Here is a 27708-nt window from a genome sequence, read left to right as displayed (position 1 = left end):
AACACATGGACACATGGACACATCAACACATGGACACATCAACACATGGACACATGGACACATGGACACATCAACACATCAACACATGGACACATGGACACATCAACACATGGACACATGGACACATCAACACATGGACACATCAACACATGGACACATGGACACATCAACACATGGACACATGGACACATCAACACATGGACACATCAACACATGGACACATCAACACATGGACACATGGACACATCAACACATGGACACATGGACACATCAACACATCAACACATGGACACATCAACACATGGACACATGGACACATGGACACATCAACACATCAACACATGGACACATCAACACATGGACACATGGACACATCAACACATCAACACATGGACACATGGACACATGGACACATCAACACATGGACACATGGACACATGGACACATCAACACATGGACACATCAACACATGGACACATGGACACATGGACACATCAACACATGGACACATGGACACATCAACACATGGACACATCAACACATGGACACATCAACACATGGACACATGGACACATCAACACATGGACACAACACATCAACACATGGACACATGGACACATCAACACATGGACACATCAACACATCAACACATGGACACATGGACACATGGACACATCAACACATGGACACATCAACACATGGACACATCAACACATGGACACATCAACACATGGACACATGGACACATGGACACATCAACACATGGACACATGGACACATGGACACATGGACACATCAACACATCAACACATGGACACATGGACACATCAACACATGGACACATCAACACATGGACACATGGACACATCAACACATGGACACATCAACACATGGACACATGGACACATGGACACATCACATGGACACATCAACACATGGACACATGGACACATCAACACATGGACACATGGACACATCAACACATGGACACATGGACACATGGACACATCAACACATCAACACATGGACACATGGACACATCAACACATGGACACATCAACACATGGACACATGGACACATGGACACATGGACACATCAACACATCAACACATGGACACATGGACACATCAACACATGGACACATGGACACATGGACAACACATGGACACATCAACACATGGACACATGGACACATCAACACATGGACACATGGACACATGGACACACACATGGACACATGGACACATCAACACATGGACACATCAACACATGGACAACACATGGACACATGGACACATGGACACATGGACACATCAACACATGGACACATGGACACATCAACACATGGACACATCAACACATGGACACATGGACACATGGACACATGGACACATGGACACATCAACACATCAACACATGGACACATGGACACATGGACACATGGACACATCAACACATGGACACATGGACACATGGACACATGGACACATCAACACATGGACACATGGACACATGGACACATGGACACATCAACACATGGACACATGGACACATGGACACATCAACACATCAACACATGGACACATGGACACATGGACAACACATCAACACATGGACACATCAACACATGGACACATCAACACATGGACACATGGACACATGGACACATGGACACATGGACACATCAACACATGGACACATGGACACATGGACACATGGACACATCAACACATGGACACATGGACACATGGACACATGGACACATCAACACATGGACACATGGACACACATGGACACATGGACACAACACATCAACACATGGACACATCAACACATGGACACATCAACACATGGACACATCAACACATGGACACATCAACACATGGACACATGGACACATCAACACATGGACACATGGACACATGGACACATGGACACATCAACACATCAGGACACATGGACACATGGACACATCAACACATCAACACATGGACACATCAACACATCAACACATCAACACATGGACACATGGACACATGGACACATGGACACATCAACACATGGACACATCAACACATCAACACATGGACACATCAACACATCAACACATGGACACATCAACACATCAACACATGGACACATCAACACATGGACACATCAACACATGGACACATCAACACATCAACACATGGACACATCAACACATGGACACATGGACACATGGACACATGGACACATGGACACATGGACACATGGACACATGGACACATCAACACATCAACACATGGACACATGGACACATGGACACATGGACACATCAACACATGGACACATGGACACATGGACACATGGACACATGGACACATGGACACATGGACACATGGACACATGGACACATGGACACATGGACACATGGACACATGGACACATGGACACATGGACACATGGAACACATGGACACATGGACACATGGACACATCAACACATGGACACATGGACACATGGACACATGGACACATCAACACATGGACACATGGACACATGGACACATCAACACATGGACACATGGACACATGGACACATCACATCAACACATGGACACATGGACACATGGACACATCACACATGGACACATCAACACATGGACACATGGACACATCAACACATGGACACATGGACACATCAACACATGGACACATGGACACATCAACACATGGACACATCAACACATGGACACATCAACACATGGACACATGGACACATGGACACATGGACACATGGACACATCAACACATGGACACATGGACACACACATGGACACATCAACACATGGACACATCAACACATGGACACATGGACACATGGACACATCAACACATGGACACATGGACACATCAACACATCAACACATGGACACATCAACACATGGACACATCAACACATGGACACATGGACACATGGACACATGGACACATCAACACATGGACACATGGACACATCAACACATGGACACATGGACAACACATGGACACATGGACACATGGACACATGGACACATGGACACATCACACATGGACACATGGACACATGGACACATCAACACATGGACACATGGACACATGGACACATCAACACATGGACACATGGACACATGGACAACACATGGACACATCAACACATGGACACATCAACACATGGACACATGGACACATGGACACATCAACACATGGACACATCAACACATGGACACATCAACACATGGACACATGGACACATGGACACATCAACACATGGACACATGGACACATGGACACATCAACACATGGACACATGGACACATCAACACATGGACACATCAACACATGGACACATGGACACATCAACACATGGACACATGGACACATCAACACATGGACACATGGACACATGGAACACATGGACACATCAACACATGGACACATCAACACATGGACACATGGACACATCAACACATGGACACATGGACACATCAACACATGGACACATCAACACATGGACACATCAACACATGGACACATGGACACATCAACACATCAACACATGGACACATGGACACATCAACACATGGACACATCAACACATGGACACATGGACACATGGACACATGGACACATCAACACATCAACACATGGACACATGGACACATGGACACATCAACACATTAACACATGGACACATGGACACATCAACACATCAACACATGGACACATGGACACATCACACATGGACACATCAACACATGGACACATCAACACATGGACACATGGACACATCAACACATGGACACATCAACACATGGACACATCAACACATGGACACATGGACACATCAACACATGGACACATCAACACATGGACACATGGACACATCAACACATGGACACATCAACACATGGACACATGGGCACATCAACACATCAACACATGGACACATCAACACATGGACACATCAACACATGGACACATGGACACATGGACACATGGACACAACACATGGACACATGGACACATCAACACATCAACACATGGACACATGGACACATGGACACATCAACACATCAGCACATGGACACATGGACACATCAACACATCAACACATGGACACATCAACACATCAACACATCAACACATGGACACATGGACACATGGACACATGGACACATCAACACATGGACACATCAACACATCAACACATGGACACATCAACACATCAACACATGGACACATCAACACATCAACACATGGACACATCAACACATGGACACATCAACACATGGACACATCAACACATCAACACATGGACACATCAACACATGGACACATGGACACATGGACACATCAACACATGGACACATGGACACATCAACACATGGACACATCAACACATCAACACATGGACACATGGACACATGGACACATGGACACATGGACACATGGACACATGGACACATCAACACATGGACACATGGACACATGGACACATGGACACATGGAACACATCAACACATGGACACATGGACACATCAACACATGGACACATGGACACATCAACACATCAACACATGGACACATGGACACATCAACACATGGACACATGGACACATCAACACATGGACACATCAACACATGGACACACATGGACACATCAACACATGGACACATGGACACATCAACACATGGACACATGGACACATGGACACATGGACACATGGACACATGGACACATCAACACATGGACACATGGACACATCAACACATGGACACATGGACACATCAACACATCAACACATGGACACATGGACACATCAACACATGGACACATGGACACATCAACACATGGACACATCAACACATGGACACATGGACACATCAACACATGGACACATGGACACATCACACATGGACACATGGACACATCAACACATGGACACATCAACACATGGACACATCAACACATGGACACATGGACACATCAACACATGGACACATCAACACATGGACACATGGACACATCAACACATGGACACATCAACACATGGACACATGGACACATCAACACATCAACACATGGACACATCAACACATGGACACATCAACACATGGACACATCAACACATGGACACATCAACACATGGACACATGGACACATCAACACATCAACACATGGACACATGGACACATGGACACATCAACACATCAGCACATGGACACATGGACACATCAACACATCAACACATGGACACATCAACACATCAACACATCAACACATGGACACATGGACACATGGACACATGGACACATCAACACATGGACACATCAACACATCAACACATGGACACATGGACACATCAACACATCAACACATCAACACATCAACACATGGACACATCAACACATGGACACATCAACACATGGACACATCAACACATCAACACATGGACACATCAACACATGGACACATGGACACATGGACACATCAACACATGGACACATGGACACATCAACACATGGACACATCAACACATCAACACATGGACACATGGACACATCAACACATGGACACATCAACACATGGACACATGGACACATCAACACATGGACACATCAACACATGGACACATGGACACATGGACACATCAACACATGGACACATGGACACATGGACACATGGACACATGGACACATCAACACATCAACACATGGACACATGGACACATGGACACATCACACATCAACACATGGACACATGGACACATCAACACATGGACACATCAACACATGGACACATGGACACATGGACACATCAACACATCAACACATGGACACATGGACACATGGACACATGGACACATGGACACATCAACACATGGACACATCAACACATGGACACATGGACACATGGACACATGGACACATCAACACATGGACACATGGACACATCAACACATGGACACATCAACACATGGACACATCAACACATGGACACATGGACACATGGACACATGGACACATGGACACATCAACACATGGACACATGGACACATCAACACATGGACACATCAACACATGGACACATGGACACATCAACACATGGACACATGGACACATGGACACATCAACACATGGACACATGGACACATCACACATCAACACATGGACACATCAACACATGGACACATCAACACATGGACACATGGACACATGGACACATCAACACATCAACACATGGACACATGGACACATGGACACATGGACACATCACACATGGACACATGGACACATGGACACATGGACACATCAACACATCAACACATGGACACATGGACACATGGACACATCAACACATGGACACATGGACACATGGACACATCAACATGGACATGGACACATGGACACATGGACACATCAACACATGGACACATCAACACATGGACACATCAACACATGGACACATGGACACATCAACACATGGACACATCAACACATGGACACATCAACACATGGACACATGGACACATCAACACATGGACACATCAACACATGGACACATGGACACATCAACACATGGACACATCAACACATGGACACATGGGCACATGGACACACATCAACACATGGACACATCAACACATGGACACATCAACACATGGACACATCAACACATGGACACATCAACACATGGACACATGGACACATGGACACATGGACACATGGACAACACATCAACACATGGACACATCAACACATGGACACATCAACACATCAACACATCAACACATGGACACACATGGACACATGGACACATCAACACATGGACACATCAACACATGGACACATCAACACATGGACACATCAACACATGGACACATGGACACATCAACACATGGACACATGGACACATGGACACATCAACACATGGACACATCAACACATGGACACATCAACACATGGACACATGGACACATCGACACATGGACACATCAACACATAGACACATGGACACATCAACACATGGACACATCAACACAGGGTCTCATGAACAGCTCGAACTGGACAAAGATTTTTTTTTCTTTAACAAGTCCCCGAAGCGAAGGATACACTGCTTTCTCGAGACCAGGCTCAAATCCCCATCATTCGCGTTAAAAAAAGACAGAGAAAAAGGGGGCGGAGGTCGGGGTGCTTTGGGAGAATTCGTAGGCGAGTGAGTAAACCACCACTACTATCTGTTCTACTGGCCAACGTGCAGTCACTGGAGAATAAACTGGATGATCTACGATTAAGATTATCCTACCAACGGAACATTAGGAACTGTAATATCTTATGTTTCACCGAGTCGTGGCTGAATGACGACATGAATAACATACAGCTGGCTGGGTTTTGGCCAGACAGAGCAAGACGAGAGGCGCGGGGGGGTATTTGTGGGGGTCTATTTGTCAATTGGCTGGGTTTTGGGGCAAGACGAGAGGCGCGGGGGTGGGGGGTCTAATAACAGCTGGCTGGGTTTTGTCCAGACAGAGCAAGACGAGAGGCGCGGGGTCTATTTGTGGGGGGTCTATTTGTCAATAACAGCTGGTGTGCGTTGTCTAACATTAAAGAAGTCTCAAGGTTATGCTCGCCTGAGGTAGAGTACCTCGTGATAAGCTGTAGACCACACTACACAGATCTACCAAGAGAGTTCTCATCTATATTATTCGTAGCTGTCTATTTAACACCACAAACCGATGCTGGCACTAAGACCCCACTCAACGAGCTGTGTAAGACCATAAACAAACAAGAAAATGCTCATCCAAAAGCGACGCTCCTAGTGGCCGGGGACTTTAATGCAGGGAAACTTAAATCCGTTTACCTTATTTCTACCAGCATGTCACGTGCAACCTGAGGGAAAAAACTCTAGACCTCCACACACAGAAACCTGTACAAAGCTCTCCCTCGCCCTACATTTGGTAAATCCGACCATAATTCAATCCTCCTGATTCCTGCTACCTAGCAAAAACTAAAGCAGGAAGTACCAGTGACTCGCTCAATACGGAAGTGGTCAGATGACGTGGATGCTACGCTACAGGACTGTTTTGCAGCACAGACTGGAATATGTTCCAGGATTCATCCCTTGGCATTATACCACCTCAGTAACCGGCTTCATCAATAAGTGCATCGTCGTCCCCACAGTGACCGTACGTACGCACATATCCCAACCAGATGCCATGGATTACAGGCAACATCCACACCGAGCTAAAGGCTAGAGTTGCCGCTTTCAAGGAGTGGGACACTAATCCTAAGAAATCCTGCTAAACAGGCAAAGCATCAATACAGGACTAAGATTGAGTCCTACTACACCGGCTCTGAGTTGGACTGCAGAGTGAAGGAAAAGCAGCCAACAAGTGCTGAGCATATGTGGGAACTCCTACAAAACTGTTGGAAAAGCATTCCAGGTCAAGCTGGTTGAGAGAATGCCAAGAGTGTACAAAGCTGTAATCAAGGCAAAGGGTGGCTACTTTGAAGAATCTAAAATATAAAAAATATTTTTTTTAACACTTTTTTTGGTTACTCAATTATTTAATATGTACTAATTCATAGTTTTGATGTCTTCACTATTATTTTGCAATGTAGAAAATAGTACAAATAAAGAAAATCCCTTGAATGAGTAGGTGTGTCCAAACATTTGACTGGTACATGTTTCAAGCAGACCACCATAGTCCCTTTGAAGGCAACCTGTCTAAATGATTACCACCTCGTATCACTCACGTCGGTATATAGCCTCGGTATTGTTATTTTATTGTATTTTTCACTTTAGTTTATTTCGTAAATATCTTCTTAACTCTATTTCTTGAACTGCATTGTTGGTTAAGGGCTTGTAAGTAAACATTTCACTGTAAGGTCTACTACACCTGTTGTATTCAGCATTTCACTGTAAGGTCTACTACACCTGTTGTATTCAGCATTTCACTGTAAGGTCTACTACACCTGTTGTATTCAGCATTTCACTGTTCTACTACACCTGTTGTATTCAGCATTTCACTGTAGGTCTACTACACCTGTTGTATTCAGCATTTCACTGTAAGGTCTACTACACCTGTTGTATTCAGCATTTTCACTGTAAGGTCTACTACACCTGTTGTATTCTACACCTCTACTACACCTGTTGTATTCATCATTTCACTGTAAGGTCTACTACACCTGTTGTATTCATAATTTCACTGTCAGGTCTACTACACCTGTTGTATTCAGCATTTCACTGTAAGGTCTACTACACCTGTTGTATTCATCATTTCACTGTAAGGTCTACTACACCTGTTGTATTCATAATTTCACTGTCAGGTCTACTACACCTGTTGTATTCAGCATTTCACTGTGAGGTCTACTACACCTGTTGTATTCATCATTTCACTGTAAGGTCTACTACACCTGTTGTATTCAGCATTTCACTGTAAGGTCTACTACACCTGTTGTATTCAGCACATGTGACTAACATTTGATTTTACATTGATAATGTAGTTATTCATATTCATATGTGTTGTAGTCTACTTATGGCATGTTTATGTGAGTCAGTCTCAAGAATGAAATCTGTCGTTCTGCCCCTGAACAGGCAGTTAAACCACTGTTCCTAGGCCGTCATTGAAAATAAGAATTTGTTCTTAACTGACTTGCCTAGTTAAATAAAGAAAAACGTTTTTTTTTAAAACTTACCCACAAATTCAGGAGTCCCAAAAATGTTTTTAAACTCTGCCCCCGCCTCGATTTTGTGAGCGAGTCCGAAATCGATTAGTTTGATCCTTGGCAATGGCACGTTCTTGTCCAACAGCATGATGTTTTCAGGCTGAAAAACAGAAAGAGAGTGAAGGGATTTGCTGCATTTCTGATCATTAGTGTGCTGAGTTTACTGGGTTTGTTCCAGTCCTGTTCCTGTCTCCTTGGGTTAAAAAAGATCAGAAAATAAACCCTGTCAAACCCAACGTCAGATAAACCCTGTCAAACCCAACGTCAGATAAACCCTGTCAACCCAACGTCAGATAAACCCTGTCAAACCCAACGTCAGATAAACCCTGTCAAACCCAACGTCAGATAAACCCAACATCAGATAAACCCTGTCAAACCCAACGTCAGATAAACCCTGTCAAACCCAACGTCAGATAAACCCTGTCAAACCCAATGTCAGATAAACCCAGATAAACCCAACGTCAGATAAACCCTGTCAACCCAACGTCAGATAAACCCTGTCAACCCAACGTCAGATAAACCCTGATAAACCCTGTCAACCCCAACGCCAGATAAACCCTGTCAAAACCCAACGCCAGATAAACCCTGTCAGATAAACCCTGTCAACCCAACGTCAGATAAACCCTGTCAACCCAACGTCAGATAAACCCTGTCAACCCCAACGTCAGATAAACCCTGTCAACCCAACGTCAGATAAACCCTGTCAACCCAACGTCAGATAAACCCTGTCAACCCCAACGTCAGATAAACCCTGTCAACCCAACGTCAGATAAACCCTGTCAACCCAACGTCAGATAAACCCTGTCAACCCAACGTCAGATAAACCCTGTCAACCCAACGTCAGATAAACCCTGTCAACCCAACGTCAGATAAACCCTGTCAAGATAAACCCAACGTCAGATAAACCCTGTCAACCCCAACGTCAGATAAACCCTGTCAACCCAACGTCAGATAAACCCTGTCAACCCAACGTCAGATAAACCCTGTCAACCCAACGTCAGATAAACCCTGTCAACCCCAACGTCAGATAAACCCTGTCAACCCAACGTCAGATAAACCCTGTCAACCCAACGTCAGATAAACCCTGTCAACCCAACGTCAGATAAACCCTGTCAACCCCAACGTCAGATAAACCCTGTCAACCCAACGTCAGATAAACCCTGTCAACCCCAACGTCAGATAAACCCTGTCAACCCAACGTCAGATAAACCCTGTCAACCCAACGTCAGATAAACCCTGTCAACCCAACGTCAGATAAACCCTGTCAACCCATCAGATAAACCCTGTCAACCCAACGTCAGATAAACCCTGTCAACCCAACGTCAGATAAACCCTGTCAACCCAACGTCAGATAAACCCTGTCAACCCCAACGTCAGATAAACCCTGTCAACCCCAACGTCAGATAAACCCTGTCAACCCAACGTGGATGAAACCCTGAAGTGCACTGTCAGATTAAGCCTGTTGAAAGAGTAGTCCAGCCTTATTAAATGGATGTCCTGTTCTATTCTGCAGGGCTACTCAGATCCTCCTGTTTCCTGCTTCTGGGTGACACCTTTGAAACAAAACCAAAAGGTCAAACGTTGCACTCCGACCTTCTATCACCGTGACCCTGTGTTCCTGACTTTGGCATTGCCAGCCGGCTGTGGTGTAAAGGAGCCTTCCTATGGACCCCTGGACTTCAATTTACCTCAGTCTGTACAGCCTGCATCCCAAATGTCACGCGTCTAAACCTCCCTCAACCTCCCCTTTCTCTCAGATAAACCTCTGTCTCTTTCGAAAGAAGTCTGTCAGAGGGCTTCTCTTTTTGTCTCACCTCTCCTCTCTTTTGTCTCTCCCTCCCTCTTCTTTTGTCTCTCCCTCCCCTCTTTTCCTCTCCCTGGGTCCCTCCCTTGTCTCTTTTGTCTCTCCCTCCCATGTCTCTTTTGTCTCTCACTCCCCTCTCTTTTGTCTCTCCCTCCCTCTCTTTTGTCTGTCCCTCCCTCTCTTTTGTCTCTCCCTCCCTCTCTTTTGTCTCTCCTCCCATGTCTCTTTTGACTCCCTCCCAACCTCTTTTGTCTCTCCCTCCCCTCTCTTTTGTCTCCCCTCCTCAATTTTGTCTCTCCCTCCCTCTTTTGTCTCTCCTCCCTCTCTTTTGTCGCTCCCTCACCTATCTTTTGTCCTCCCTCCCCTCTCTTTTGTCTCTCCCTCCCCTTGTCTTTTGTCTCTCCCTCCCATGTCTCTTTTGTCTCTCCCTCCCATGTCTCTTTTGTCTCTCCCTCCCCTCTCTTTTGTCTCTCCTCTCCCTCTCTTGTCTTTTTGTCTGTCCCTCCCTCTCTTTTGTCTCTCCCTCCCCTCTCTTTTGTCTCTCCCTCCCCTCTCTTTTGTCTCTCCCTCCCCTCTTTTTGTCTCTCCCTCCCCTATCTCTTTTGTCTCTCCCTCCACTATCTCTTTTGTCTCTCCTCTCCTCTCTTTTGTCTCTCCCTCCCTCTCTTTTGTCTCTCCCTTCCCTCTCTTTTGTCTCTCCCTCCCCTGTCTCTTTTGTCTCTCCCTCCCCTGTCTCTTTTGTCTCTCCCTCCCTGTCTTTTGTCTGTCCCTCCCCTGTCTCTTTTGTCTCTCCATCCCTCTATTTCTCTCCTCCTCCTTTCCCCTGTCTCTTTTGTCTCCTCCTCCCTCTCCCCTGTCTCTTTTGTCTCCTCCTCCCTCTCCCTGTCTCTTTCGTCTCCTCCTGCCTCTCCTGTCTCTTTCGTCTCCTCCTCCCTCTCCCTGTCTCTTTCGTCTCCTCCTCCCTCTCCCTGTCTCTTTCATCTCCTCCTGCCTCTCCTGTCTCTTTTTCTGTCTCTCCTCCCTCCCCTGTCTCCTCCTCCTCTCCCTGTCTCTTTTGTCTCCTCCTCCACTATCTCCCCTGTCTCCACCTCCCTCTCCCTGTCTCTTTTGTCTCTCCTCCCTCTCCCGTCTCCCCTGTCTCCTCCTCCCTCTCCCTGTCTCCTCCTCCCTTCCCTGTCTCTTTCCTCCTCCTCCTCTCCTGTCTCTTTGTGTCCTCCTCCCTCTCCCTGTCTCTTTCATCTCCTCCTGCCTCTCCCTGTCTCTTTCATCTCCTCCTCCCTCCCCCTGTCTTTCCGTCTCCTCCTCCCTCTCCCTGTCTCTTCCGTCTCCTCCTCCCTCTCCCCGTCTCCCCTATCTCCACCTCCCTCTCCCTGTCTCTTTCGTCTCCTCCTCCCTCTCCTCTTTGTCTCCTCCTCCCTCTCCCCTGTCTCTTTTGTCTCCTCCTCCCTCTCCCTTGTCTCTTTCGTCTCCTCCTCCCTCTCCCCTGTCTCTTTCGTCTCCTCCTCCCTCTCCCTGTCTCTTTCATCTCCTCCTCCCTCTCCCCTGTCTCTTTCGTCTCCTCCTCCCTCTCCCTGTCTCTTTTGTCTCCTCCTCCCTCTCCCCTGTCTCTTTCGTCTCCTCCTCCCTCTCCCTGTCTCTTTCATCTCCTCCTCCCTCTCCCGTCTCTTTGTCTCCTCCTCCTCTTTCCCCTGTCTCTTTTGTCTCCTCCTCCCTCTCCCCTGTCTCTTTCGTCTCCTCCTCCCTCTCCCGTCTCCCCTATCTCCACCTCCCTCTCCCTGTCTCTTTCGTCTCCTCCTCCCTCTCCCGTCTCCCCTGTCTCCTCCTCCCTCTCCCATGTCTCCTCCTCCCTCTCCCGTCTCTTTCGTCTCCTCCTCCCTCTCCTGTCTCTTTTGTGTCCTCCTCCCTCTCCCTGTCTCTTTCATCTCCTCCTGCCTCTCCCCTGTCTCTTTCATCTCCTCCTCCCTCTCCCCTGTCTCTTCCGTCTCCTCCTCCCTCTCCCCTGTCTCTTTCTCCTCCTCCTCTCTTTTGTCTCCCCTATCTCCACCTCCCTCTCCCCTGTCTCTTTGTCTCTCCTCCTCTCCCGTCTCCCTTGTCTCCTCCTCCCTCTCCCTGTCTCTTTTTGTCTCCTCCTCCCTCTCCCGTCTCCCCTGTCTCCTCCTCCCTCTCCCTCCCCTCTCCTCCTCCCTCTCCCTGTCTCTTTCGTCTCCTCCTCCCTCTCCCCTGTCTCTTTCGTCTCCTCCTCCCTCTCCCCTGTCTCTTTCATCTCCTCCTCCCTCTCTCCCTGTCTCTTTCGTCTCCTCCTCCCTCTCCCCTGTCTCTTTCGTCTCCTCCTGCCTCTCCTGTCTCTTTCGTCTCCTCCTCCATCTCCCGTCTCTTTCGTCTCCTCCTCCCTCTCCCGTCTCCCCTGTCTCCTCCTCCCTTTCCCCTGTCTCTTTCGTCTCCTCCTCCCTCTCCCCTGTCTCTTTTCTCCTCCTCCCTCTCCCTCTCCCCTATCTCCACCTCCCTCTCCCTGTCTCTTTCGTCTCCTCCTCCCTCTCCCGTCTCCCCTGTCTCCTCCTCCCTCTCCCATGTCTCCTCCTCCCTCCTCCCCTGTCTCTTTCGTCTCCTCCTCCCTCTCCTGTCTCTTTCGTGTCCTCCTCCCTCTCCCCTGTCTCTTTCATCTCCTCCTGCCTCTCCCCTGTCTCTTTCATCTCCTCCTCCCTCTCCCCTGTCTCTTCCGTCTCCTCCTCCCTCTCCCCTGTCTCTTTCGTCTCCTCCTCCCTCTCCCGTCTCCCTATCTCCACCTCCCTCTCCCTGTCTCTTTCGTCTCCTCCTCCCTCTCCCGTCTCCCCTGTCTCCTCCTCCCTCTCCCATGTCTCCTCCTCCCTCTCCCGTCTCTTTCGTCTCCTCCTCCCTCTCCTGTCTCTTTCGTGTCCTCCTCCCTCTCCCCTGTCTCTTTCATCTCCTCCTGCCTCTCCTGTCTCTTTCATCTCCTCCTCCCTCTCCCTGTCTCTTCCGTCTCCTCCTCCCTCTCCCTGTCTCTTTCGTCTCCTCCTCCCTCTCCCGTCTCCCCTATCTCCACCTCCCTCTCCCTGTCTCTTTCGTCTCCTCCTCCCTCTCCCCTCTCCCCTGTCTCCTCCTCCCTCTCCCATGTCTCCTCCTCCCTCTCCCCTGTCTCTTTCGTCTCCTCCTCCCTCTCCCCTGTCTCTTTCATCTCCTCCTGCCTCTCCCCTGTCTCTTTCATCTCCTCCTCCCTCTCCCCTGTCTCTTCCGTCTCCTCCTCCCTCTCCCGTCTCTTTCGTCTCCTCCTCCCTCTCCCGTCTCCCCTGTCTCCTCCTCCCTCTCCCCTGTCTCTTTCGTCTCCTCCTCCCTCTCCCCTGTCTCTTTCCTCTCCTCCTCCTCTCCCCTGTCTCCCTGTCTCCTCCTCCCTCTCCCCTGTCTCTTTCGTCTTCTCCTCCCTCTCCCTGTCTCCTCCTCCCTCTCCCCTGTCTCCTCCTCCCTCTCCCCTGTCTCTTTCGTCTCCTCCTCCCTCTCCCCTGTCTCTTTTGTCTCCTCCTCCTCTCCCGTCTCTTTTGTCTCCTCCTCCCTCTCCCCTGTCTCTTTCGTCTCCTCCTCCCTCTCCCCTGTCTCTTTCCGTCTCCTCCTCCCTCTCCCTTGTCTCTTTCATCTCCTCCTCCCTCTCCCCTGTCTCTTTCGTCTCCTCCTCCCTCTCCCCTGTCTCTTTCATCTCCTCCTCCCTCTCCCCTGTCTCTTTCGTCTCCTCCTCCCTCTCCCCTGTCTCTTTCGTCTCCTCCTGCCTCTCCCCTGTCTCTTTCGTCTCCTCCTCCTCCCGTCTCTTTCGTCTCCTCCTCCTCTCCCGTCTCCCCTGTCTCCTCCTCCCTTTCCCCTGTCTCTTTCCTCTCCTCCTCCCTCTCCCCTGTCTCTTTCGTCTCCTCCTCCCTCTCCCGTCTCCCCTTTTGTCTCCTCCTCCCTCTCCCCTGTCTCTTTCGTCTCCTCCTCCCTCTCCCCTGTCTCTTCCCTCTCCCTCCTCCTCCTCCCTCTCCCCTGTCTCTTTCATCTCCTCCTCCCTCTCCGTCTCTTTTGTCTCCTCCTCCCTCTCCCCTGTCTCTTTCGTCTCCTCCTCCCTCTCCCCTGTCTCTTTCGTCTCCTCCTCCCTCTCCCGTCTCTTTTGTCTCCTCCTCCCTCTCCCCTGTCTCTTTCGTCTCCTCCTCCCTCTCCCCTGTCTTTTCTGTCTCCTCCTCCCTTTCCCCTGTCTCTTTCGTCTCCTCCTCCCTCTCCCGTCTCTTTCGTCTCCTCCTCCCTCTCCCTGTCTCTTCCTCCCTCTCCCCTGTCTTTTCTGTCTCCTCCTCCCTCCCCTGTCTCTTTCGTCTCCTCCTCCCTCTCCCTGTCTCTTTTGTCTCCTCCTCCCTCTCCCCTGTCTCTTTCGTCTCCTCCTCCCTCTCCCCTGTCTCTTTCATCTCCTCCTCCCTCTCCCCTGTCTCTTTCATCTCCTCCTCCCTCTCCCGTCTCTTTCGTCTCCTCCTCCCTCTCCCGTCTCTTTCGTCTCCTCCTCCCTCTCCCGTCTCTTTCTCTCCTCCTCCCTCTCCCTGTCTCTTTCGTCTCCTCCTCCCTCTCCCCTGTCTCTTTCGTCTCCTCCTCCCTCTCCCTGTCTCTTCCGTCTCCTCCTCCCTCTCCCTCTTTCGTCTCCTCCTCCCTCTCCCCTGTCACTTTCTTTCCTCCTCCTCCTCTCCCGTCTCCCCTGTCTCCTCCTCCCTCTCCCATCTCTTTCGTCTTCACCTCCCTCCCCTGTCTCTATCATCTCCTCCTCCCTCTCCTGTCTCTATCATCTCCTCCTCCCTCTCCTGTCTCTTTCGTGTCCTCCTCCCTCTCCCCTGTCTCTTTCATCTCCTCCTGCCTCTCCCCTGTCTCTTTCATCTCCTCCTCCCTCTCCCCTGTCTCTTCCGTCTCCTCCTCCCTCTCCCCTGTCTCTTCCGTCTCCTCCTCCCTCTCCCGTCTCCCCTATCTCCACCTCCCTCTCCCTGTCTCTTTCGTCTCCTCCTCCCTCTCCCGTCTCCCTGTCTCTCCTCCCTCTCCCATGTCTCCTCCTCCCTCTCCCGTCTCTTTCGTCTCCTCCTCCCTCTCCTGTCTCTTTCGTGTCCTCCTCCCTCTCCCCTGTCTCTTTCATCTCCTCCTGCCTCTCCCCTGTCTCTTTCATCTCCTCCTCCCTCTCCCCCTGTCTCTTCCGTCTCCTCCTCCCTCTCCCCTGTCTCTTTCATCTCCTCCTCCCTCTCCCGTCTCCCTGTCTCCTCCTCCCTCTCCCTGTCTCTTTCGTCTCCTCCTCCCTCTCCCCTGTCTCTTTCATCTCCTCCTCCCTCTCCCCCTCTCCCCTGTCTCTTTCGTCTCCTCCTCCCTCTCCCCTCTCCCCTCCCTCTCCTCCTCCCTCTCCCCTGTCTCTTCCGTCTCCTCCTCCCTCTCCCGTCTCTTTCGTCTCCTCCTCCCTCTCCCCTGTCTCTTTCTCCTCCTCCCTCTCCCCTGTCTCTTTCATCTCCTCCTCCTCTCCCCTGTCTCTTTCATCTCCTCCTCCCTCTCCCCTGTCTCTTTCGTCTCCTCCTCCCTCTCCCTCTCTCTCCGTCTCTTTCGTCTCCTCCTCCCTCTCCCCTTCTCCCCTGTCTCCTCCTCCCTCTCCCCTGTCTCTTTCGTCTCCTCCTCCCTCCTCCCCTGTCTCTTTCATCTCCTCCTCCGTCTCCCTGTCTCTCCCTCTCCCTCCTCCTCCCTCTCCCCTGTCTCTTTCGTCTCCTCCTCCCTCTCTCTCCCTCTTCCTCCTCCCTCTCCCTCCCTCCTCCCTCTCCCCTGTCTCTTTCGTCTCCTCCTCCCTCTCCCTGTCTCTTTCGTCTCCTCCTCCCTCTCCCGTCTCTTTTGTCTCCTCCTCCCTCTCCCCTGTCTCTTTCGTCTCCTCCTCCCTCTCCCTGTCTCTTTCCCCTGTCTCCTCCTCCCTCTCCCTGTCTCTTTCATCTCCTCCTCCCTCTCCCCTCTCTCCTCTCTCCTCCTCTCCCCTGTCTCTTTCGTCTCCTCCTCCCTCTCCCCTGTCTCTTTCGTCTCCTCCTCCCTCTCCCCTGTCTCTTTCGTCTCCTCCTCCCTCTCCCCTGTCTCTTTCGTCTCCTCCTCCCTCTCCCGTCTCTTTCTCTCCTCCCTCTCCCTCCTCCTCTCTCCCTGTCTTTTTCCTCCTCCTCCCTCTCCCTGTCTCTTTGTCTCCTCCTCCCTCTCCCTGTCTCTTTCGTCTCCTCCTCCCTCTCTCCCTCCTCCTCCCTCTGTCTCTTTCTCTCCTCCTCCCTCTCCCTCCTGTCTCCTCCTCCCTCTCCTGTCTCTTTCCTCCCTCTCCCTGTCTCTTTCGTCTCCTCCTCCCTCTCCCCTGTCTCTTTCATCTCCTCCTCCCTCTCCCCTGTCTCTTTTGTCTCTCCTCCTCCCTCTCCCTGTCTCTTTCGTCTCCCTCCCTCCTGTCTCTCCCCCTCTCCCCTGTCTCTTTCGTCTCCTCCTCCCTCTCCCCTGTCTCCCCTTTCGTCTCCTCCTCCCTCTCCCCTGTCTCTTTCTGTCTCCTCCTCCTCTCCCCTGTCTCTTTCTGTCTCCTCCTCCCTCTCCCCTGTCTCTTTTGTCTCCTCCTCCCTCTCCCTGTCTCTTTCGTCTCCTCCTCCCTCTCCCTCTTTCATCTCCTCCTCCCTCTCCCCTGTCTCTCCTCCTCCCTCTCCTGTCTCTTTTGTCTCCTCCTCCCTCTCCCGTCTCTTTTGTCTCCTCCTCCCTCTCCCCTGTCTCTTTCGTCTCCTCCTCCCTCTCCCCTGTCTCTTTCGTCTCCTCCTCCCTCTCCCCTGTCTCTTTCGTCTCCTCCTCCCTCTCCCCTGTCTCTTTCGTCTCCTCCTCCCTCTCCCTGTCTCTTTCATCTCCTCCTCCCTCTCCCCTGTCTCTTTCGTCTCCTCCTCCCTCTCCCCTGTCTCTTCCCCTGTCTCTATCTCCTCCTCCCTCTCCCTGTCTCTTTCGTCTCCTCCTCCCTCTCCTGTCTCTTTCGTGTCCTCCTCCCTCTCCCTGTCTCTTTCATCTCCTCCTGCCTCTCCCCTGTCTCTTTCATCTCCTCCTCCCTCTCCCCTGTCTCTTCCGTCTCCTCCTCCCTCTCCCCTGTCTCTTTCGTCTCTCCTCCTCCCTCTCCCGTCTCCCTATCTCCACCTCCCTCTCCCTGTCTCTTTCGTCTCCTCCTCCCTCTCCCGTCTCCCCTGTCTCCTCCTCCCTCTCCCATGTCTCCTCCTCCCTCTCCCGTCTCTTTTGTCTCCTCCTCCCTCTGCTGTCTCTTTCGTGTCCTCCTCCCTCTCCCCTGTCTCTTTCATCTCCTCCTGCCTCTCCCCTGTCTCTTTCATCTCCTCCTCCCTCTCCCCTGTCTCTTCCGTCTCCTCCTCCCTCTCCCGTCTCTTTCGTCTCCTCCTCCCTCTCCGTCTCCCTGTCTCCTCCTCCCTCTCCCTGTCTCTTTCGTCTCCTCCTCCCTCTCCCCTGTCTCTTTCATCTCCTCCTCCGTCTCCCGTCTCCCCTGTCTCCCCCTCCCTCTCCCCTGTCTCTTTCGTCTTCTCCTCCCTCTCCCCTGTCTCCTCCTCCCTCTCCCCTGTCTCCTCCTCCCTCTCCCCTGTCTCTTTCCGTCTCCTCCTCCTCCTCTCCCTTGTCTCTTTTGTCTCCTCCTCCCTCTCCCCTGTCTCTTTTGTCTCCTCCTCCCTCTCCCCTGTCTCTTTCATCTCCTCCTCCCTCTCCCTGTCTCTTTCGTCTCCTCCTCCCTCCCCCTGTCTCTTTCGTCTCCTCCTGCCTCTCCTGTCTCTTTCGTCTCCTCCTCCCTCTCCCCTCTTTCGTCTCCTCCTCCCTCTCCCGTCTCCCCTGTCTCCTCCTCCCTCTCCCCTGTCTCTTTCGTCTCCTCCTCCCTCTCCCCTGTCTCTTTAGTCTCCTCCTCCCTCTCCGTCTCTCCTGTCTCTCCTTCTCCCCTGTCTCTTTCGTCTCCTCCTCCCTCTCCCCTGTCTCTTTCCCTCTCCCCTGTCTCCTCCTCCCTCTCCCTGTCTCTTTCATCTCCTCCTCCCTCCTCCCGTCTCTTTTGTCTCCTCCTCCCTCTCCCCTGTCTCTTTTGTCTCCTCCTCCTCTCTCCCCTGTCTCTTTCGTCTCCTCCTCCCTCTCCCCTGTCTCTTTCCTCCTCCTCCCTCTCCCGTCTCTTTCGTCTCCTCCTCCCCCTGTCCCTGTCTCCTCCTCCCTCTCCCCTGTCTCCTCCTCCCTCTCCCTCCTGTCCCTCCCCTTCTCTTTCATCTCCTCCTCCCTCTCCCGTCTCTTTTGTCTCCTCCTCCCTCTCCCGTCTCTTTCGTCTCCTCCTCCCTCTCCCTGTCTCTTTCGTCTCCTCCTCCCTCTCCCGTCTCTTTCGTCTCCTCCTCCCTCTCCCCTGTCTCTTTTGTCTCCTCCTCCCTCTCCCCTGTCTTTTCTGTCTCCTCCTCCTTTCCCCTGTCTCTTTCGTCTCCTCCTCCCTCTCCCGTCTCTTTCGTCTCCTCCTCCCTCTCCCCTGTCTCTTCCTCCCTCTCCCCTGTCTTTTCTGTCTCCTCCTCCCTTTCCCCTGTCTCTTTCGTCTCCTCCTCCCTCTCCCCTGTCTCTTTTGTCTCCTCCTCCCTCTCCCTGTCTCTTTCGTCTCCTCCTCCCTCTCCCCCTCTCTTTCTTTCTCCTCCTCCCTCTCCTGTCTCTTTCATCTCCTCCTCCCTCTCCTGTCTCCTTCCCTCTCCGTCTCCTCTCCTCCTCCCTCTCCCTGTCTCTTTCGTCTCCTCCTCCCTCTCCAAAGTCTCTTTCGTCTCCTTTCGTCTCTTTCGTCTCCTCCCTCTCCCTCTTTCTCTCTTTCTCCGTCTTTCCTCCTCCTCCCTCTCCCCTGTCTCTTCTCTTCTCCCTCCTCCCTCTCCCCTGTCTCTTCCTCTCCTCCTCCCTCTCCCCTGTCTCTTTCGTCTCCTCCTCCCTCTCCCCTGTCTCTTCCGTCTCCTCCTCCCTCCTCTTTCCTCTCCCCTGTCATTTCGTCTCCTCCTCCCTCTCCCGTCTCCCCTGTCCCTCCTCCCTCTCCCATCTCTTTCGTCTTCACCTCCCTCCCCTGTCTCTATCATCTCCTCCTCCCTCTCCTGTCTCTATCATCTCCTCCTCCCTCTCCTGTCTCTTTCGTCTCCTCCTCCCTCTCCCCTGTCTCTTCCGTCTCCTCCTCCCTCTCCCCTGTCTCTTCCGTCTCCTCCTCCCTCTCCCGTCTCTTTCGTCTCCTCCTCCCTCTCCCCTGTCACTTTCGTTTCCTCCTCCCTCTCCCGTCTCCCCTTCCTCCTCCCCTCCCCGTCTCTCCCGTCTCCCCCTCCCCCAGTCTTCCTGTGGTGAGACCACAGCAAGCCTCTATGTCAACGCCGGGAAGGACTACACCCTTATTGAACCCTTTTCCCATACCTGACACAGCACTTTCTCTCTCTCTCCCCTCTCTCTGTCCATCTCTCTATCTGAGGTAAAGTGCTGCGAGCAGCACCCCCCCAAGTGTGTCTCTTATTAATGGGATTTAAAGCTCTCAGCAGTACAGATTTCAGCCGTCCAGCCCTCATTTAAGCAAGCTCATGACAAGACCATAATGCATTATACAGTACCTGCAGTCTAAAGTGTTACCAATTTGACTATACTTCTCGAAATAGTTGTATATTTCAGTTTCACTTTGCACAGCAGTCTATAGATCTTTCTATATATCTACCATCTTTGTACAGCAGTCTATAGATCTTTCTATATATCTACCATCTTTGTACAGCAGTCTATAGATCTTTCCATATATCTACCATCTTTGTACAGCAGTCTACACATCTTTCTATATAAACTCAGCAAAAAAAGAAACGTCCCATTTTCAGGACCCTGTCTTTCAAAGATAATTAGTAAAAATCCAAATAACTTCACAGATCTTCATAGTAAAGGGTTTAAACACTGTTTCCCATCGTTGTTCAATGAACCATAAACAATGAATGAACATCCACCTGTGGAAAGGTCGTTAAGACACTAACAGCTTACGGACGGTAGGCAATTAAGGTCACAGTTATGAAAACTTAGGACACTAAAGAGGCCTTTCTACTGACTCTGAAAAACACCAAAAGAAAGATGCCCAGGGTCCCTGCTCATCTGCGTGAATGTGCCTTAGGCTTGCTGCAAGGAGGCATGAGAACTGCAGATGTGGCCAGGGAAATAAATTGCAATGTCCGTACTGTGAGACGTCTGTCATGTTCTGGGGCAGTGTGTCACAGCATCATCGGATTGAGCTTGTTGTCATTGCAGGCAATCTCAATGCTGTGTGTTACAGGGAAGACATCCTCATGTGGTGCACTTCCTACAGGCTCATGCTGGAGGGTCATGTCAGCCATACCTCTCATTCTGTGTGTTATTTCCTGCAAGACAGGAATGTCAGTGTTCTGCCATGGCCAGCGAAGAGCCCGGATCTCAATCCCATTGAGCACATCTGGGATCTGTTGGATCGGAGGGTGAGGGCTAGGGCCATTCCCCCCAGAAATGTCCAGGAACTTGCAGGTGCCTTGGTGGAAGAGTTGGGTAACATCTCACAGCAAGAACTGGCAAATCTGGTGCAGTCCATGAGGAGGAGATGCACTGCAGTACTTAATGCAGCTGGTGGCCACACCAGATACTGACTGTTACTTTTGATTTTGACCCCCCTTTGTTCAGGGACACATTATTCCATTTCTGTTAGTCACATGTCTGTGGAACTTGTTCAGTTTGTGTCTCAGTTGTTGAATCTTGTTATGTTCATACAAATATTTACTTATGCTAAGTTTGCTGAAAATAAACACAGTTGACAGTGAGAGGATGTTTATTTTTGTTGCTGAGTTTATCTACCATCTTTGTACATTAGAGGAGGACCAGTTAGGATGGCACCATGGTAGTTATCATTCATTAGAGAGGAGGACCAGTTAGGATGGCACCATGGTAGTTATCGTTCATTAGAGAGGAGGACCTGTTAGGATGGCACCATGGTAGTTATCGTTCATTAGAGAGGAGGACCAGTGTGTTGTGAGGATGGCATCATGGTAGTTATCGTTCATTAGAGAGGAGGACCTGTTAGGATGGCACCATGGTAGTTATCGTTCATTAGAGAGGAGGACCTGTTAGGATGGCACCATGGTAGTTATCATTCATTAGAGAGGAGGACCTGTTAGGATGGCACCATGGTAGTTATCATTCATTAGAGAGGAGGACCTGTTAGGATGGCACCATGGTAGTTATCATTCATTAGAGAGGAGGACCTGTTAGGATGGCACCATGGTAGTTATCATTCATTAGAGAGAGGACCTGGGATGGCACCATGGTAGTTATCGTTCATTAGAGAGGAGGACCTGTGAGGATGGCACCATGGTAGTTATCGTTCATTAGAGAGGAGGACCTGTTAGGATGGCACCATGGTAGTTATCGTTCATTAGAGAGGAGGACCTGTTAGGATGGCACCATGGTAGTTATCATTCATTAGAGAGGAGGACCTGTTAGGATGGCACCATGGTAGTTATCATTCATTAGAGAGGAGGACCTGTTAGGATGGCACCATGGTAGTTATCGTTCATTAGAGAGGAGGACCACAGTGTTGTGCTTAGCTGCAGCTGATCTTCTGAATGACTGGCATCACTAGACTGGCAGGGTACTGAAGAGTTAGACTGGCCCACCTAACAGGGCTGTTGGCCACAGAGATTATTTGTCACCATAGAAACTAAATCTTGTCTTCGCCTCTAAAATGGCTTCCCTCATTGGTAGTGCCTCATAGAGGCAGCACGCACGCACACACATACTGTGTGCACACACACTGTGTACACACTCACACACACACGCACACACACACTGTGTACACACTCACACACACACACACACACACACACACACAGACACACACACACACACCTCCCCTCTGTTTTTGTGTGTGTGTATACAGTGTGTGTGTGTGTGTGTATACAGTGTGTGTGTGTGTGTGTGTGTGTGTGTGTGTGTGTGTGTGTGTGTGTGTGTGTGTGTGTGTGTGTGTGTGTGTGTGTGTGTGTGTGTGTGTGTGTGTGTGTGTGTGTGTGTGTGTGTGTGTGTGTGTGTGTGTGTGTGTGTGTGTGTGTGTGTGTGTGTGTGTGTGTGTGTGTACAGTACCTTGAGGTCAAAGTGTGCTATCTTCCTAGAGTGTAGGTAGTGGACACCCTCCAGAATCTGTTTGATAAACTGAGTTGCCTCCTCTTCACTCAGAGACTCCTTCTGGGCCAGGAAGTCAAACAGCTCTCCCCCAGACACCCTGCAGCACACACACACACACACACACACACACACACACACACACACACACACACACACAACACAAAGCATCTCTCCATCATAGTACAACAGATATTACAGGTGAAAGATAAAACCAAACTGGCTCCCAGGCTAAGACTGTGTGTGTTAGATACAACCAGACTGGCTCCCAGGCTAAGGCTGTGTTTGTTAGATAGAACCAGACTGGCTCCCAGGCTAAGACTGTGTTTGTTAGATAAAACCAGACTGGCTCCCAGGCTAAGGCTGTGTTTGTTAGTGTCTTAGGCAGACTGGCTCCCAGGCTAAGACTGTGTGTGTTAGATACAACCAGACTGGCTCCCAGGCTAAGACTGTGTGTGTTAGATAAAACCAGACTGGCTCCCAGGCTAAGGCTGTGTTTGTTAGATACAACCAGACTGGCTCCCAGGCTAAGACTGTGTTTGTTAGATAAAACCAGACTGGCTCCCAGGCTAAGACTGTGTTTGTTAGTGTCTTAGGCAGACTGGCTCCCAGGCTAAGACTGTGTTTGTTAGTGTCTTAGGCAGACTGGCTCCCAGGCTAAGACTCCGTTTGTTAGTGTCTTAGGCAGACTAGCTCCCAGGCTAAGACTCCGTTTGTTAGTGTCTTAGGCAGACTGGCTCCCAGGCTAAGACTCCGTTTGTTAGTGTCTTAGGCAGACTGGCTCCCAGGCTAAGACTGTGTTTGTTAGTGTCTTAGGCAGACACATTATTTGTTGATGACTTTTCATGGATTATAAACGACTACAAAATTTCTTAAAATCAGAGGGAATTTCCTCTGGCCTCGTTCTGATTTGGCCGGACCATAAACAGTCTATGGTCTAGGGGCCCGTACCCACAAAGCCTCTCAGAGTAGGAAGGGCTGATCTAGGATCTGTCCATATTGTCTGATTCATTATGATCTAAAGGGCTAAACTGATCCGAAATCATCCGCTTTTTCTACTCTGAGAGGCTTTTGTGGAAACGGGCCCAGAAGTGTACACTTCAAAGCAGGATCAACGAGGTAACCAGCTAACTTTTGATAAAACAACCAGAAATAACCACCACAATTTTTCTGGTTTATTTAGAATGCTAATCTTAGAGATGTGTTTCTGCTTGTTTTGTCAACTAAATCATTCACATTTCAAACTTATCCCCCCCCCCTTCAAAAAAAACCTGATATAAGAATATTCCGGAAAGTTCCCTGGCTAATTCCTTAATCCTGGTTTGTAGTGTTCCTCTCTGGTGTGACTCACAGCTCCAGGACGAGCACCACGTCAGTGAGGTTCTCGTAGACATCGTGGAAGGTGACTATGTTGGCGTGTTGTGTCTGCTGTAGGATGTTGACCTCTCTCTCTATCTCCTCCCTCCTGACCCCGCGCCGGCTGGATCTGCTCTGACGTTTCTTGATGAATTTAGCGGCGAACTCCAGACCCGTGCTCTTCTCCCAGCAACGCTTCACGATGGCAAACTGACCGCTGGAACACGGAACGAGAGAACGATGTTTAAAACACACAAAAAGATGAGGGAGAAAAAAACCTACAACATATTCAGCAGATCACAAGGCCAGATTGGACCGTATGTTTAAAACCTACAACATGTGGTCTCTACAGAATCAGATCAGACGATGGCCAGATTGGACCGTATGTTTAAAACCTACAACATGTGGTCTCTACAGAATCAGATCAGACGAAGGCCAGATTGGACCGTATGTTTAAAACCTACAACATGTGGTCTCTACAGAATCAGATCAGACGAAGGCCAGATTGGACCGTATGTTTAAAACCTACAACATGTGGTCTCTACAGAAAGATCAGGACCGTATGTTTAAAACCTATGTGGTCTCTACAGAATCAGATCAGACGAAGGCCAGATTGGACCGTATGTTTAAAACCTACAACATGTGGTCTCTACAGAATCAGATCAGACGAAGGCCAGATTGGACCGTATGTTTAAAACCTACAACATGTGGTCTCTACAGAATCAGATCAGACGAAGGCCAGATTGGACGGTATGTTATTTCCGTATCAGAAGATATTGTCAAGAGGATTTTCATGTATTATTACAATATTAAATTTCTAATGTCTGTTGCGGTGAAAACACTGTCTCTTTAAATACTGTAAATAACCACGGTGCAGTCAGAAGGTGACGGTATGTGTGAAGGGTTAACTCATTTTGTCCTACAGAATGTTCAGACATTTCTTCCTGCTAGGCTACCGATCTATTCATAGTGTAGTGGCACTGCAGCAGCGTGAGCTGAGCCTGACAACTCTGGGGTTTTAACAGCATACACTTTCACAGACAACTAAACACATCGAAAGACCATTCGCTGTTGTGCACACCTGTGTTCACTGCATACGGTAGCCTATGGTGGCATATGGTAGCATATGGTAGCCTATGGTAGCCTATGGTGGCATATGGTAGCATATGGTAGCCTATGGTAGCCTATGGTAGCCTATGGTGGCATATGGTAGCCTATGGTAGCCTATGGTGGCATATGGTAGCCTATGGTAGCCTATGGTGGCATATGGTAGCCTATGGTAGCCTATGGTGGCATGTGGTAGCATATGGTAGCCTATGGTAGCCTATGGTGGCATATGGTAGCGTATGGTAGCCTATGGTGGCATATGGTAGCATATGGTAGCCTATGGTAGCCTATGGTAGCCTATGGTGGCATATGGTAGCCTATGGTAGCCTATGGTGGCATATGGTAGCCTATGGTAGCCTATGGTAGCCTATGGTAGCCTATGGTGGCATATGGTAGCATATGGTAGCCTATGGTAGCCTATGGTAGTGTATGGTGGCATATGGTAGCCTATGGTAGCCTATGGTGGCATATGGTAGCCTATGTGTTTTTCCTCTACTGTCAGACAGTGAGGTAAGGTAATACTTCACTTCCTCATTCATAGTGTAGCTGTGTGATTAAACATAGACACACATCTCCAAAGATAGAAGGAAGTCATCTTTAAACTGTAGCGTGAGGAGTCACTGTCAACATGACAACCCCATTCACTGTCATGACAACAGAACAACCCCATTCACTGTCATGTCAACCCCATTCACTGTCATGTCAACAGAACAAACCCATTCACTGTCATGTCAACCCCATTCACTGTCATGTCAATAGAACAAACCCATTCACTGTCATGACAACCCCATTCACTGTCATGACAACCCCATTCACTGTCATGACAACAGAACAAATCAATTCACTGTCATGACAACAGAACAAACCCATTCACTGTCATGTCAACCCCATTCACTGTCATGTTAACAGAACAATCCCATTCACTGTCATGTCAACCCCATTCACTGTCATGGCAACCCCATTCACTGTCATGACAACAGAACAACCCCATTCACTGTCATGTCAACAGAACAACAATCTCACTAGTCTACCTGCCGCCCCTCCACTCTAACCACTAGTCTACCTGCCGCCCCTCCACTCTAACCACTAGTCTACCTGCCGCCCCTCCACTCTAACCACTAGTCTACCCTGCCGCCCCTCCACTCTAACCACTAGTCTACCTGCCACCCCTCCACTCTAACCACTAGTCTACCTGCTGCCCCTCCACCCCTCCATTCTAACCACTAGTCTACCTGCCTCCCCTCCACTCTAACCACTAGTCTACCCTGCCACCCCTCCACTCTAACCACTAGCCTACCTGCCACCCCTCCACTCTAACCACTAGTCTACCTGCTGCCCCTCCACCCCTCCACTCTAACCACTAGTCTACCTGCCGCCCCTCCACTCTAACCACTAGTCTACCTGCCGCCCCTCCACTCTAACCACTAGTCTACCTGCCGCGTCACCACTCTAACCACTAGTCTACCTGCCACCCCTCCACTCTAACCACTAGTCTACCTGCCGCC

At 49.9% G+C, this 27708-nt stretch overlaps 1 protein-coding gene across 1 annotated transcript in view; it reads right to left on the bottom strand.

The window, feature by feature from the left end:
- LOC112218050 (death-associated protein kinase 3) overlaps positions 1-25313 on the bottom strand; it is a gene marked incomplete at its 5' end in the record, with an annotated part of 37614 nt that extends 12301 nt beyond the window's left edge. Inside the window, 3 exon segments of the mRNA XM_042312807.1 lie at positions 9724-9853; positions 23702-23840; positions 25092-25313. Of these exon segments, the coding sequence (XP_042168741.1) occupies positions 9724-9853; positions 23702-23840; positions 25092-25313 (491 nt within the window).
- Positions 25314-27708: the final 2395 nt, after the last annotated feature.

Source organism: Oncorhynchus tshawytscha, unplaced genomic scaffold (assembly GCF_018296145.1).
Source record: "Oncorhynchus tshawytscha isolate Ot180627B unplaced genomic scaffold, Otsh_v2.0 Un_contig_11303_pilon_pilon, whole genome shotgun sequence".
NCBI lineage: Eukaryota > Metazoa > Chordata > Actinopteri > Salmoniformes > Salmonidae > Oncorhynchus > Oncorhynchus tshawytscha.
Note: the sequence above shows the minus strand (reverse complement) of the source record. Positions and strands in the feature narration are given on the sequence as shown.